Source organism: Nannobrachium achirus (assembly GCF_963921795.1).
Source record: "Nannobrachium achirus genome assembly, chromosome: 9".
NCBI classification, from domain to species: Eukaryota; Metazoa; Chordata; class Actinopteri; order Myctophiformes; family Myctophidae; genus Nannobrachium; species Nannobrachium achirus.
In genome coordinates, this window is record NC_137818.1 from 21,237,962 (window position 1) to 21,251,311 (window position 13,350).

Genomic DNA, 13,350 nt, shown 5'->3' on the forward strand with positions numbered 1-13,350 from the left:
TATTAGAAGGACATCAGTCACCAGAACCAAGGATGAGTGTTTTCAATGAATCTGGCATGGTTAAACTGGAGTTTAAAGTTACAATAGCTTTGTATAGTAGGAGCTCATGTCTGATGAAATTAATAATAATACATATCGAAATACTGAATCAAGCAACTTAAAAACTGTCTGGGGTGATCACAAAAATCAAACCTCGGTTCGAAGTGAAGGGGTGAATTTTTATTCTATGTGTTCTAGAGCTATGAAATCTGTGTTCTAGATCTATACATTCTGTGTTCTAGATCTATACTTTCTCTGTGCTTTAGTTCTATATTTTTATGAATTCTGAATGAATGAATGATTTTGTCTGGAGGGCCAAATTGGCATGTGAAGCTTGACCAATCCTCAATTGGTCAAGCACGGGACATGTACGGGACAGACACAATTTACTAATCAGATGGGACAGACGGGACGGGACAGGACAGACAAAGCCACACCTTGGAAGCGGCTTTCACCGCTTCAAAAACCAGAGTAGACGTTGAAATGAGCCCAAGTTTGAAAGTAAAATATCCTCATCTATCCACCGATGCTTGACATTATAAATAGAAATTGTCCACTTTTGCATGTCAGGGATGTATGAAACTTTCACTCATCTTGCTGTCATAGAATCGCTGGTTATCTGACGACAGCGCCATTCTCATTCTGGTCCAGAACAGAGGTTGAGCCCTGGGGTTTCTGGGCCAGGACAGCACTGACTTTCTGCACAGCCTCTTCCTCAGTTGAAGGTACTTCATCTTGGGAAACATCTCGTCCAGCAGAACCAGTACTGCCACGTCCATCTTGATAAAGAAAAGAATTATAATAATACGAATAAAAAGAAAAGGGCAGGATATGCAGACAACTTTATAAGCATACGTAATGTATGAATTTAGTCAACAATAAGAAATAAAGCAGTGGTTCTCAACCATTTTCATGTCAAGGATCAACAAATTGATTGATTTGGCTGCAGACAACATCTAAAAAGACTTTGCACTAAACTAAATGACTCCCCCTGGAGTTCCTCAGGCCCCACTTTAAGAACCACTGGAATAAAGAATGGCAAAGTTCCTTTATTACAAACCTTCTCATCCAGAAGCCTCTGCTGAACCATGAAGAAAGTCTGGCGTATCACACCATTCACTGCTTCACCGCCATGTGCATTACTCCCTCCACAGGAAAGCACAAACACCGTCTTCACACTGCTATACACAGCGTTGTGGAGGTTCTCAATACAGGAAACCCCAGGTATCCAGTCCCTTTCTTCCAGACAGAGGCAGAATCTCCTATGACCCGCAGTCTCCATTTGGACAAGTAACTCGTTATAAACCCAGTCCCTCACAGCTGGGTTCTCTGTGTCAAACACAATGAAGGCATCATATTGTTTCTGGAGGTCACTTCCAGGCAGCTGGGAGTAGCCCTTATATGCTGCCCACAGCACCTGTAAGCCATACCATAGGTCCCAGCCATAGAGGTGCTTCAACAGGGGGAAAACTGTACACGCCACAGCCAATAACGACGTGAAGAGGAATGCAATGCTGCCATATATCTCTTGGCAGGAGCGGTGGTCAATGGACAGGACATTCATTCTCTGCAGGGATTCTGGGAACTCACAGAGGACTTTGGTCGTGAGATAAGGAATGTCTACAGGACTAGACCATAGGAAGTCTGCTAACCTGGAAGCATCGCAGCTGCATTCAAAAGGGTTGGCATGCAGGGTGAGCTTCTGAAGGGAACTGCCATTTCTCAACAAGGTGGGAAGCACCTGCGGGTCCAGTTGTTTGATACGGTTGTGGCTGATATAAAGAGAATGCAGAGTTTGGGCATTTCTGAAGAAGTCATCAGGGAGAGTCTTAATATAATTGTGACTGATGTCCAGGTGGGTAAATTTTGGACCAAAGTCGATGATTGTGCTAGGCAAACAATCAAGGTAGTTTCCACTGAGGTTGAGGTGGCGCAGTTTGCCGAGTAATGTGATGTTCTTCCAGTGGAAATGGATTAATTTGTTGTTGCTGATGATGAGTGTCTGAATGCTTTTCGGTAGATTACAGAATACCTCTTGTGAGACATCGTGAAGCCCATTCTGAGATATGTCCAGGTAGATTAAGCTAATAAGGTTTTGGAAGAAATGAATGTACTCCTTGTTGCCAGGGCTCCACATGAGGTTGAGGTTATTGCCAGAAAAATAGAGGTACTTAAGAGAGTCGCTGCTTACCATTTGACTTATTCTTATTCCAATGCCATTGTTTGCCAGGCTTAGGACTTCCAAGTGCGAGAGATTTTGGAGGAACCCAAATTTATGACCCATGCCGTTCAATTGGAAATGGAAGTCATTGTTACTGAGGTCCAGTACCTTCAGAGTAGTTTGAAGCTCAACGAAAGCGTCAGGGTAATAAAGGTCGATTCTATTATAGGCCATATTAAGATAAACCAAGTTTTTCATGTCAATAAATGGTCCTTTCCGCAATGTTTGGCTCATGTAATTGTAGGAAAGATCTAAACAAACAGCATTTTCCATACCCACAAATACAGTTTTGTCCAGGAAAAGAATGTCATTTTGAGAGAGGTCATAATATGTCAAATTACTTTGACAGAAACAGTTTTTGAAGTCCCGTATTGTTTTGTGCAACACACTGTCAGTGTTACACAGTACATTTGTTTCATTTGGTTCCCAAATGTCACTTTTGACATCCTTTCGATCTGTAAGAATTAGGGGAGGGTCAGTGAAATCACGAAATGAATTCAGGTTTTGATTTTGAGTGCTCTGCTGTGATGGACATGTAGAGGACAGATAGGAACAACGTGGGAGGAAGGTCAGCATGTTCTGGGAGAGGTCAACTTTGGTAAGGGCAGGCAACTGTCTCAAAGCACTCATGTTAATTGAGTTGATGAAGTTCATTCGCAGCTCCAGTGACTTTAGGTTTCGAAGCTTGGACAGAACGTCTAGGCTTTGACTTGGAAGCGTCAGGAAAAAGTTCCCACAGAGCAGGAGAGATCTAAGCTCAGTGAGGTTTCCAAGATGTCCTGATAGTTTTAGGTCTTTGAGTTTCATATTTTTTTTATAGTTGTAATTAAGGCTAATCCAAGTAAGGCCCTTGAGCTCAGAGAAAAATGTACCATTCCCGATGGCATCAATTAGGAAGTTGTCAGAGAGGTCCAATCCCTTTAACTTTTTCAAAGGTTTGAAGAGGCCATTTGGAAATGTTTTCAGCGAGTTTCCTCTCAAATTTAGGTACTCAATAGAGCTGTTTGTAGCAGTGAAAGAGTTTATGTTGAGTTGGAGGGACGCATTGTTCGGGCAGGGAATGCATATCCTGCTTGCATGATCACAACGCTGGCAATTCCATTCCAAATTTAGTCTTTTAAGGCAAGTGAGGTTGGCAAAAGCACCGTCCAAGATCTCAGTGATGGTATTCTCTCCTAAATCCAGTCTCACCAGTGATGGTGGCAGCCCTGTAGGGACCGATGTCAAATTGTTGTATCCTAGAGTAAGAATTTGGAGTTCAGTAAGCTCCCTAAAAACATCCTCGTGGATGTGAAAGGACTGATAACAAGGGTTTCCATAAAAGCAGTTCCTGGTAAGAAAGAGCTGCTGTAGATGTGGAGTGTTTAAAGGGTGTTCTATGTTGAAGATGTGGTTCCTATTCAGATCCAAAGTTGTGAGGCTTTCCGGTAGCCAGGGTATAGAAGTGAGGCTGTTTCCTGACAGAATGAGAGACTCCAGCCTGTCCAGGCCCTTGAAGGCATAATGGTGGATGTCCATTTTGCAAGAGCTGTTGTCCAAAGCTCGCAAGCTAACTGGTAGACAATTCCACATTATTTTCAAAATCTTAAGGTTTGGGACACCTGGGAAAGCATTCTGACCAACTTTTGTGATCTTGGTCTGACTTAAGTCCAATGACACGACATTGTCATTGGACAATGACAATGTAGGAATGTAAATGAGCGGTCGGTGCGAGCAGTCTACTGCAGTCAAGTTAACATCACTCTCACAAGGGAAAAAGATGGGTTTTCTTGCTCCCACAAATGATGGCAGTTGACAAAGTATGAATATGACAGTTTGCCACATGATCTGAAAAGAGATTGGAGAAGACATTAGACTTAATTACAATTAGATATGTTTTAAAATAGTGTGTAATGTAGGTACAGTATTACAATAGTATTATAATCCACTTATATAATACTTATTATTTTCTCAGGTAGCATATGTACAGTATTGTCCATTACACAACTACTATCACACAGAATTTCTACAAGCAGCAATATATTTTCATTCAAATTGCCCGTCAATCGAGTACCTGAGGCGAATAACAGTACAAGTCCATATTTGAATTTTTTTGAATATATATATATTTTTGTATTTACCAGACTGTAAACTACAAACTAGTAATTTTTTATCTGTTAAATTGATAATGCAAGCCCCCCCCCCCCCCCCCCCCCCCCTAATTTCGTTTAATTGGCGGTTTTAATGTTATCTGCTCCCTTTGTCTGCTGAATATTGCTTGTACGGACTTATTAGACTGTTGTTCCACAAACTGCTGGAGATATACTGTTTTTCCTCTTTCCATAAGTATTATGTCTTATAATTCCTAATATATATGAGTTAAGTAAAAAATTCTAACTCAACAAAATGAGGGGGGAGTGCATTAAGACTTTAAGAAATTAAAAACTTCTAGTTTGTGGTTTACAGTCTGGTAAATTAAAAAAATGTCTTTATCCAAAATTTTAAAATACGGACTTAGACTGTTATTTGTCTCAGGTACTCAATCTTTCTTGGTTTCAAATTATAGTAATGAATCATCATCATCCTTCGACTGTCGTCAAGATCCTAGATGCCACGTCTTTCCAGCGGCTCCTTCATAAAGTATAACATCTTGAAATACAAGAATGTTGCATTTCCATTTCCCTGCATACATTTAGCATTTAAAACATATGATGAACCATACTAAAGTGAATAAATAAATATACATCAAATGTCACAGAACCTCAAAGAACTGATTTCCAATATTAAAAAAGACAGAAAGACGCACTATTGTACTTACTGTACTAGACACGGTACTGGACTAATCTTCAACAATTGCTTTGAGGAGCCAGCAGAAATGTGCAGTAATCCAGTTGAGTACAGACTGTGATGAGCTATTGCAGTCAGATTCTAAATATGTCTCCTGAATAACTAAAAAACTCCAGCAAATTGGGATAGGCCACCTTTATGGAGAAGTGAAACCATCAAATTGTACATCCAGATGTTCAGGTGCTGTCCGCTGCTATCATCCTCGTTCTGCTGTTACCGGCCTGGAGAATGCTATTAATGGTACTGTGTTTTACGTTCCTCCACTCGCAGAACATAATGTCACCCAAGCTCTTTTGCAGGGTTGTCGTGACAAAATCTTGAATATTCATAATTATGCTCGTCCAACCTTATGATCAGGTGCCTCAAAGTGATGTGGAAACAGTTTATCCTGCCCTGACCAAACTCCATACGTATATGCAAATGCAGAAACACTCTGTTACAAGTAAAAGTCTGGTTGTTAAGTATTGGCATCAAAATATACTTAAAGTGCCAAAAGTAAAAGTACTTATTTTGCATAATGTCCAGTAGAAGTAGTCATCCGATTTCACAAGGTATCATGACATCACTATATGAATTCAATTTATTTATAAATCTTTTCAAAATAGCAGATCTACAAGCTCTAAACTCGGCGAGTCTTGTCACGTTTGTAAATCTGCTATTTGCAAATAGACTAAGTTTAAATAGGGCTGAAGTGGTTAATGTATGTTTTGTAATCATAATCAAAATCTACAAAGTAACTAGTAACTACTTTTTCAAATACTTTTAGTGGAGTAAAGCAGGAGTACTGTAGTTTCCGTTCCTGCGCTCGCAGAAAATAGATAGATAGATAGATAGATACCTTTATTATCCCAAGGGGGAAATTCAGTATAATGTCACTCAAGCTGTTTTACAGGGTTGTTTTGACAAAATCTTGAATATTCATAATTATGCTCGTCCAACCGCTAATGTGCCAGATATGATAGGGTGCCTCAAAGTTAATGTAGGCCTATGTTTTGTAATCATAATCAAAACCTACAAAGTAACTAGTAACTAAGTTTTCAAATACTTTTAGTGGAGTAACAAAAAGTGCAATATTTCTCTCTGAGATGTAGTGGAGTATAAGTAAAAGTATTACAAATGGGAAATACTCCAGTAAAGTAAAAGTCTCAAAATTGTACTTAATTGAGAAAATGTACTTGGTTGCTTTACACCACTGGTCAAAGCCCAGCTCAGGAACAGATGTGTAGAAGGTACGCCGTGACAGTGTCACTACAGTTATAAAAACATGGCCAAAAGAAGAATTCTACTCTGATTCCACCCTGACTTTATTAATGATAATTAATATAATATATAGGCCTAATACATTACTGTAATATTATTACGTTCCTTAGTAACTAGTAGTGTAACTTATTACAATTGCAAAAACAGCAATAATACTACAATTATTAATCCACGTAACTTTGAGTTACTAAGTTACAATGAATATGATTTGTAATTCAATAGTTGTAATTCAACATCATAGGAGATTCTCTCATCTGAAAAAAGAACAGATCTACAAGCAATCAACACATTGTGATTTAACGCCTGAAATTATATATTAAATGTAGGTCAGGGCTGGTCCGTGGGTCAAAAAGATTAGGTTGGTAGATCATGATGGAGAACACGTTTGGGCAGCAAAAGTAATATAACTTGTAAAGTTACTAGTTACTCTTGATACCAAACAAAGCCATCTTGGAACCCATCGGCAAAAAGATTAGATACCAAGTAAGAGGTAAAGCAATATTATTACTTTTCAAAATTACCAGTAAGACTCCCTAATCGGGAGATAAACGACCGTCAGGTCGCATGTATACACACAGCTTCATGGTAGCGCTAGAACAGCGGCATGTGTGAGAAATCAGGGGCGGAGGTTGTGGTTTGCCAGCCAAGGAGTGTGTGTGCAAAGTGGATAGGGGCAACGGTGGCGGAGATAAGAGTAGGGCCAAAAGTGTGACGTGACGTGACAGACAGACAGACTGACAGCCGGTGGAGGTTTTCATAGTAACTTGCGACCTAACGGTCACAATAAAACATTACTCTGCCTTAGTAACTTGCCCAACACTGGTGCTGGTCCATGCAGCTTGTTTGTGCCCTTTATTCCTGCCACGCAGACAGCCTGAGTCTGCAACTGAGTTGTTAAGCAATAACTGAGATCTCATTTCCCCACAAGGGGAAGTGAAATTGTGAGATTCTGTAATACATCAAGTAGAGATGGATGTTTATTATTAACATAATTTCATCACATTATACATACCATTATTTCCGAGTGACACTCCCATGGAATTGCATTCGTTCAACTAATTCTATAGGCATACTGATTTTATTGTACAAATGTATTTTCATTTCTCAAAAATAACCTTTTTAAAAAAAATAACTCACATACAAGACAGACAACATCTAATCATGTCACAAACAAAGATAAGTACATCAAATATCTTCCACATGATACCTGTAGCCACCATAGTCATAAAACCTTTATAGATGTGACTATTATTTAAACAGATGTAATAATAATAATTTAGTCCCATCTCTTTGGGGTGTTCTTTTGTCACTGTATACATTATATATGCAGTGCACATATGTGAAATTTGTCCTCTGAATTTACCATCCTATAACTACGGCGCTCAGGGAGAGTCTTGCTCAGGGGCACACATCGACACATTGCTGGCCTGGCCTGGAATCGAACCTGCGACAACCAGAGCCATCTGGCTGCCCAGGTGGGCTCAAGAACCACTCAGCTTTGCCCCCCCAGTGTTTTTCAGTCAATTATGCACTGAAGCACACACAGGGAAGATAGCGTGAATGAGCCTGGCCAGTGAGAGTGACAGTTTGGAATCAACAACCAGATCGAAATCACAAAAACATTCAGGCATTTTAAATGATATGAAATATTAGATTGAATTTCAAAGCAGTTATCATTGAGAGTCAATTAAATTAAAGGACGACTTCACCACTTTTCAACCTATCTTCATATAATTGACCCTCACTAATGTTCAAGATACTACCCTAAAAAGTATGTGCATTTCTATTTGTGGAGTAAAGATTTGGAATAGTTTGACAGAAGAGATCAAACACAGTAAGAACATTTCACAATTTAAAAAAATACTCAAATTAAATATCCTGGCCAAATACAGCAGTTCATAGTCTCATTATTATCATCTATTCGTACTTGTTAGTATTATTATTTCTATTATTATTTCTCTTACTATTACTTTGTAACATATCTCTGTTTCTTGAATTGTTAGTATTATGGAATGTATCAAGTCTATTTCCTTATACATTTTGTTTTTAGTTTTTAATTTTTTCTTTTCTTTTTTCTTCTTTCTTTTCTTTCTCTTTTTTCTTTTCTTTCTCTTTTTGTTTTGAAAAAAAATAATAATAATAATAGTAATAATCTGAACACTTATAACTAATCAATGTCTTAATTCATGAACATGTAGGATAGGCATTCACAAGCTTTTAGCTTCAGCCTATTCCTTTTGATCACCTGTAACAATGATTATATGAATGTATGACCTGTATGAAATATGATGATCAAATAAACTAAACTAAACTAAACTAAGATAAAATAGCCACACAAAAAAATCTACTCGGACTGTGTCTCATGTGGCTGTGGGCAGTTCAGACACCCGTCTGCCAGTGACATCATCGATGGGGAATCCAAGCTAAAAGAAACTGCAGGTTTCCGTTCCTGAAAAGTTGCAATGTTATAATGCAAGCCATTGTTCTTGTGATAATAAAAATGCCATTTCATCTTGAACATTAGTGGGGACCAATTATATGAACATAGGTTGAAAAGTGGTGAAGCGATCCTTTAATTAAATATTTAAAAAGAAATCCACGACTCTTGACATTATAAATAGAAAAGGTCCACTTTTGCATGTTAGGGATGTATGAAGTTATATGAAACTTTCACTCATCTTGCTGTCATAAAATCGCAAGTTATCTGACGACAGGGCCATTCTCATTCTGGTCCAGAACAGAGGTTGAGCCCTGGGGTTTCTGGGCCAAGACAGCACTGACTTTCTGCACAGCCTCTTCCTCAGTTGAAGGTACTTCATCTTGGGAAACGTCTCGTCCAGCAGAACCAGTACTGCCACGTCCATCTGGTTTTAAAACAAAGAAAAAAGAGGGGGTTGGGGATGGATATGCTGTTAACTTAGTGAGCATAGGTGAATTTACTCAAATATAATGATAGAAAAGGATGTGTTCAAATGTTTCGAAATTGAAATGTCTCACTTTTTAAAAATTATTTGAAAATATCTGATCTACAAGCTCACAATGTATATTTTGAAATAGCTCAAGTATAACATGGTTAAACTGATTTTGATGCTATATTAAAATGTGTATTTCACATTAAAACTGTTCTGGGATCACTTTAATGTCTACTCATGCTTTTGTTGATCTACAGGCAAGTGACGCGTTGAGAGCTTGTAGATCAACAATTTTTACTAGGCCATTTGTTGGGATGCGAAGAGAAAATGTTAGAAAATGTTTTCCTATATGATCAGTTTTGGACAATATGCATAAAATAATTGATAATAAATGAATTTTAGGTTAAATGTGCAGTGCAACACTAGCGGGTAGCTATTGCCATCCCGTGATGCCCCAAATGGCGCCCCTGGTCTGGGGTGCCCACAAAAGCCAGAGAGTAGATTTGAGTTAAAATAACTCGGGAAGTGTTTAAGAAGGGAAATACCCCTTTAGCTCATGTTGCTGGGGACCCCCTGGAAACCCCTCAATGGCCCCTGGGGTTCACCAGACCTGCGGACCCCACACTTTGAGAACCACTGGAATAAAGAATAGCGACTTTATTACAAACCTTCTCATCCAGAAGCCTCTGCTGAACCATGAAGAAAGTCTGGCGTATCACACCATTCACTGCTTCACCGCCATGTGCATTACTCCCTCCACTGGAAAGGACAAACACCGTCTTCACACTGCTATACACAGCGTTGTGGAGGTTCTCGATACAGGAAACCCCAGGTATCCAGTCCCTTTCTTCCAGACAGAGGCAGAATCTCCTATGACCCGCAGTCTCCATTTGGACAAGTAATTCGTTATAAACCCAGTCCCTCACAGCTGGGTTCTCTGTGTCAAACACAATGAAGGCATCATATTGTTTCTGGAGGTCACTTCCAGGCAGCTGGGAGTAGCCTTTATATGCTGCCCACAGCACCTGTAAGCCATACCATACGTCCCAGCCATAGAGGTGCTTCAACAGGGGGAGAACTGTACACGCCACAGCCAAGAAGGAAGTGAAGAGGAATGCAATGCTGCCGTATATCTCTTGGCAGGAGCGGTGGTCGATGGACAGGACACTACTTCTCTGCAGGGATTCTGGGAACTCACAGAGGACTTTGGTCGTGAGATGGGGAATGTCTACAGGACTGGACCACAGGAAGTCTGCTAACCTGGAAGCATCGCAGCTGCATTCAAATGGGTTGTCATGCAGGGCCAGTTTCTGAAGGGAACTGCCATTTCTCAACAAGGTGGGAAGCACCTTCGGGTCCAGCTGTTTGATAAAGTTGTGGCTGATATAAAGAGAATGCAGAGTTTGGGCCTTGCTGAAGAAGTCATCAGGGAGAGTCTTAATATAATTGTGACTGATGTCCAGGAGAATAAAATTTGGACCAAAGTCAATGATTGTGCTTGGCAAATAAGAAAGATGGTTTCCACTGAGGTTGAGGTGGCGCAGTTTGCTGAGTACTGTGATGTTTTGCCAGTGGAAATCGTTCAATTTGTTGTTGCTGATAATGAGTGTCTGAATGCTTTTTGGTAGGTTACAGACTACCTCTTGTGAGACATCGCTAAGCTCATTCTCAGATATGTCCAGGTAGATTAAGCTAATAAGGTTTTGGAAGAAATGAATGTACTCCTTGTTGCCAGGGCCCCACATGAGGTCGAGGTGATTGCCAGAGAAAAAGAGGTACTTAAGAGAGTCACTGCTGACTTTTTTACTTATTCTTATTCCAATGCCATTGTTTGCCAGGCTTAGGACTTCCAAGTGCGAGAGATTTTGGAGGAACCCAAATTCATGACCCATGCCCTTCAACTGGAAGTGGAATTCATTGTTACTGAGGTCCAGTACGTTCAGAGTAGTTTGAAGCTCACCGAAAGCGTTAGGGTAGTAAAGGTCGATTCTATTATAGGCCATATTAAGATAAACCAAGTTTTTCATGTTACTAAATGTTACATTCCGCAACGCTTGGCTCATGTAATTGTAGGACAGGTCTAAACAAACAGCATTTTCCATACCCACGAATACAGCTTTGTTAAGAGAAAGAATGTCATTTTGAGAGAGGTCATAATATGTCACATTATTTTGACAGAAACATTTTTTGAATTCCCACATTGTTTTGGGCAACACGCTGTCAATGTTACACAGTACGTTCGTTTCAGTTGGTTCCAACACGTCACTTTTGACATCCTTTCGATCTATAAGAATTAGGGGAGGGTCAGGGAAATCACTAAATGTATGCAGGTTCTGATTTTGAGAGCTCTGCTGTGATGGACATGTAGAGGACGGATAGGAACGATGTGGGAGGAAGGTCAGCATGTTCTGGGAGAGATCAACTTTGGTAAGGGCAGGCAGCTGTCTCAACGCACTCATGTTAATTGAGTTAATGAAGTTCATTCGCAGCTCCAGTGATTTTAGGTTTCGAAGCATGGACAGAACTTCTAGGCTTTGATTTGAAAGCGTGAGGAAAAAGTTCCCACTGAGGAGGAGAGAGCTAAGCTCAGTGAGGTTTCCAAGATGTCGTGATAATCTTAGTTTTGGTATTGTTTTAAGTGGTTTATAGTTGTAAATAAGGCTAATCCAAGTTAGGCCCTTGAGCTCAGAGAAGAAGGCGCCATTTCCTTCTCCGATGGCATCAATTAGGAAGTTGTCAGATAGATCTAATCTTTTTAACTTTTTCAAACGTTTGAAGAGGCCCTCTGGAAATGTTCTCAGCGAGTTTCCTCTCAAACTAAGGTATTCAATAGAGCTGTTCATAATTCTGAGAGAGTTTGTGTTGAGTTGGAGGGAGGCATTGTTCGGGCAGGGAATGCATGTCCTAGCAGCATGGTCACAACGCTGGCAATTCCATTCTAAAATGAGACTTTCAAGGCGAGTGAGGTTGGCAAAAGCATCATCCAAGATCTCAGTGATGGTATTCTCTCTTAAATCCAGTCTCACCAGTGATGGTGGCAGCCCTGTAGGGACCGATGTCAAATTGTTGTATCCAAGAGTAAGAATTTGGAGTTCAGTAAGCTCCCTAAAAACATCCTCGTGGATGTGAAAGGACTGATAACAGGGGTTTCCATAAAAGCAGTTCATGGTAAGAAAGAGCTGCTGTAGATGTGGAGTGTTTAAAGGGTGTTCTATGTTGAAGATGTGGTTCCTCTCCAGATCCAAAGTTGTGAGGCTTTCCGGTAGCCAGGGTATAGAAGTGAGGCTGTTTCCTGACAGATTGAGAGTCTCCAGCTTGTCTAGGCCCTTGAAGGCATAATGGTGGATGTCCATTTTGCAAGGACTGTCCGATGCTTGCATGCCAACTGGCATGCAGTTCCACATTATTTTCAAAATCTTAAGGTTTGGGACACCTGGGAAAGCATTCTGACCAACCTTCGTGATCTTGGTTCGACTTAAGTCCAATGACACGACAGTGTCACTCCTTATGTGAGGAATGTTGTAAATGAGCGGACGGTGCGAGCAGTCTACTGCAGTCAAGTTAACATCACTCTCACAAGGGAAAAAGATGGGTTTTCTTGCTCCCACAAATGATGGCAGTTGACAAAGTATGAATATGACATTTTGCCACATGATCTGAAAAGAGATTGGAGAAGACATTAGACTTAATTACAATGACCTGAAAAGAAATTGGACAACACTTACCGTGTATATAGATATAGATATATTTATATATAGTATTATAATGTACTTTATATCATCTTGTTATTGTATTGTCAGTACGACAAGCCTGGTATTTCTGCTTAAATCAGTAAATGTCCACATGGAACAATACATTTTCACAGACTGGCCACTGGCCAGTAAATCTTTCTTGACTTCTTTAGAAGTTGGACTGTGGTTTCTAAAGTCAAATCCGAACCACCAAGGGCTGATTTCCTACATAAAAGACAGAATTGCATATTGTACTTACTTCTTGAGATACTGGACTATTCTTCCAGAATTGCATTGAGGAGCCAGCAGAAACGCAGTTTAGTTGGGGACAGGCTGAGCCAAACTATTGTAGTCAGATTCT

At 40.0% G+C, this 13,350-nt stretch overlaps 2 protein-coding genes across 2 annotated transcripts; both read right to left on the bottom strand.

The window, feature by feature from the left end:
- Positions 1-605: 605 nt before the first annotated feature.
- Positions 606-5,361, bottom strand: LOC308290705 (toll-like receptor 9; the record flags this gene model as incomplete). Its single annotated transcript, XM_080732615.1, has 3 exons — positions 606-818; positions 1,100-4,087; positions 5,341-5,361. The coding sequence occupies 3 exons, from the start codon at positions 5,359-5,361 to the stop codon at positions 606-608; spliced, it is 3,222 nt and encodes a 1,073-aa protein (XP_080588741.1).
- Positions 5,362-9,003: 3,642 nt separating this feature from the next.
- tlr9 (toll-like receptor 9) lies at positions 9,004-13,299 on the bottom strand (the record flags this gene model as incomplete). The annotated part of the gene is made up of 3 exons (XM_080732616.1): positions 13,249-13,299; positions 9,927-12,914; positions 9,004-9,210 (listed from the first exon to the last, which is right to left on the bottom strand). Exons 1-3 carry the CDS (start codon positions 13,282-13,284, stop codon positions 9,004-9,006), a joined length of 3,231 nt encoding a protein of 1,076 aa, XP_080588742.1. The 5' UTR covers positions 13,285-13,299.
- Positions 13,300-13,350: the final 51 nt, after the last annotated feature.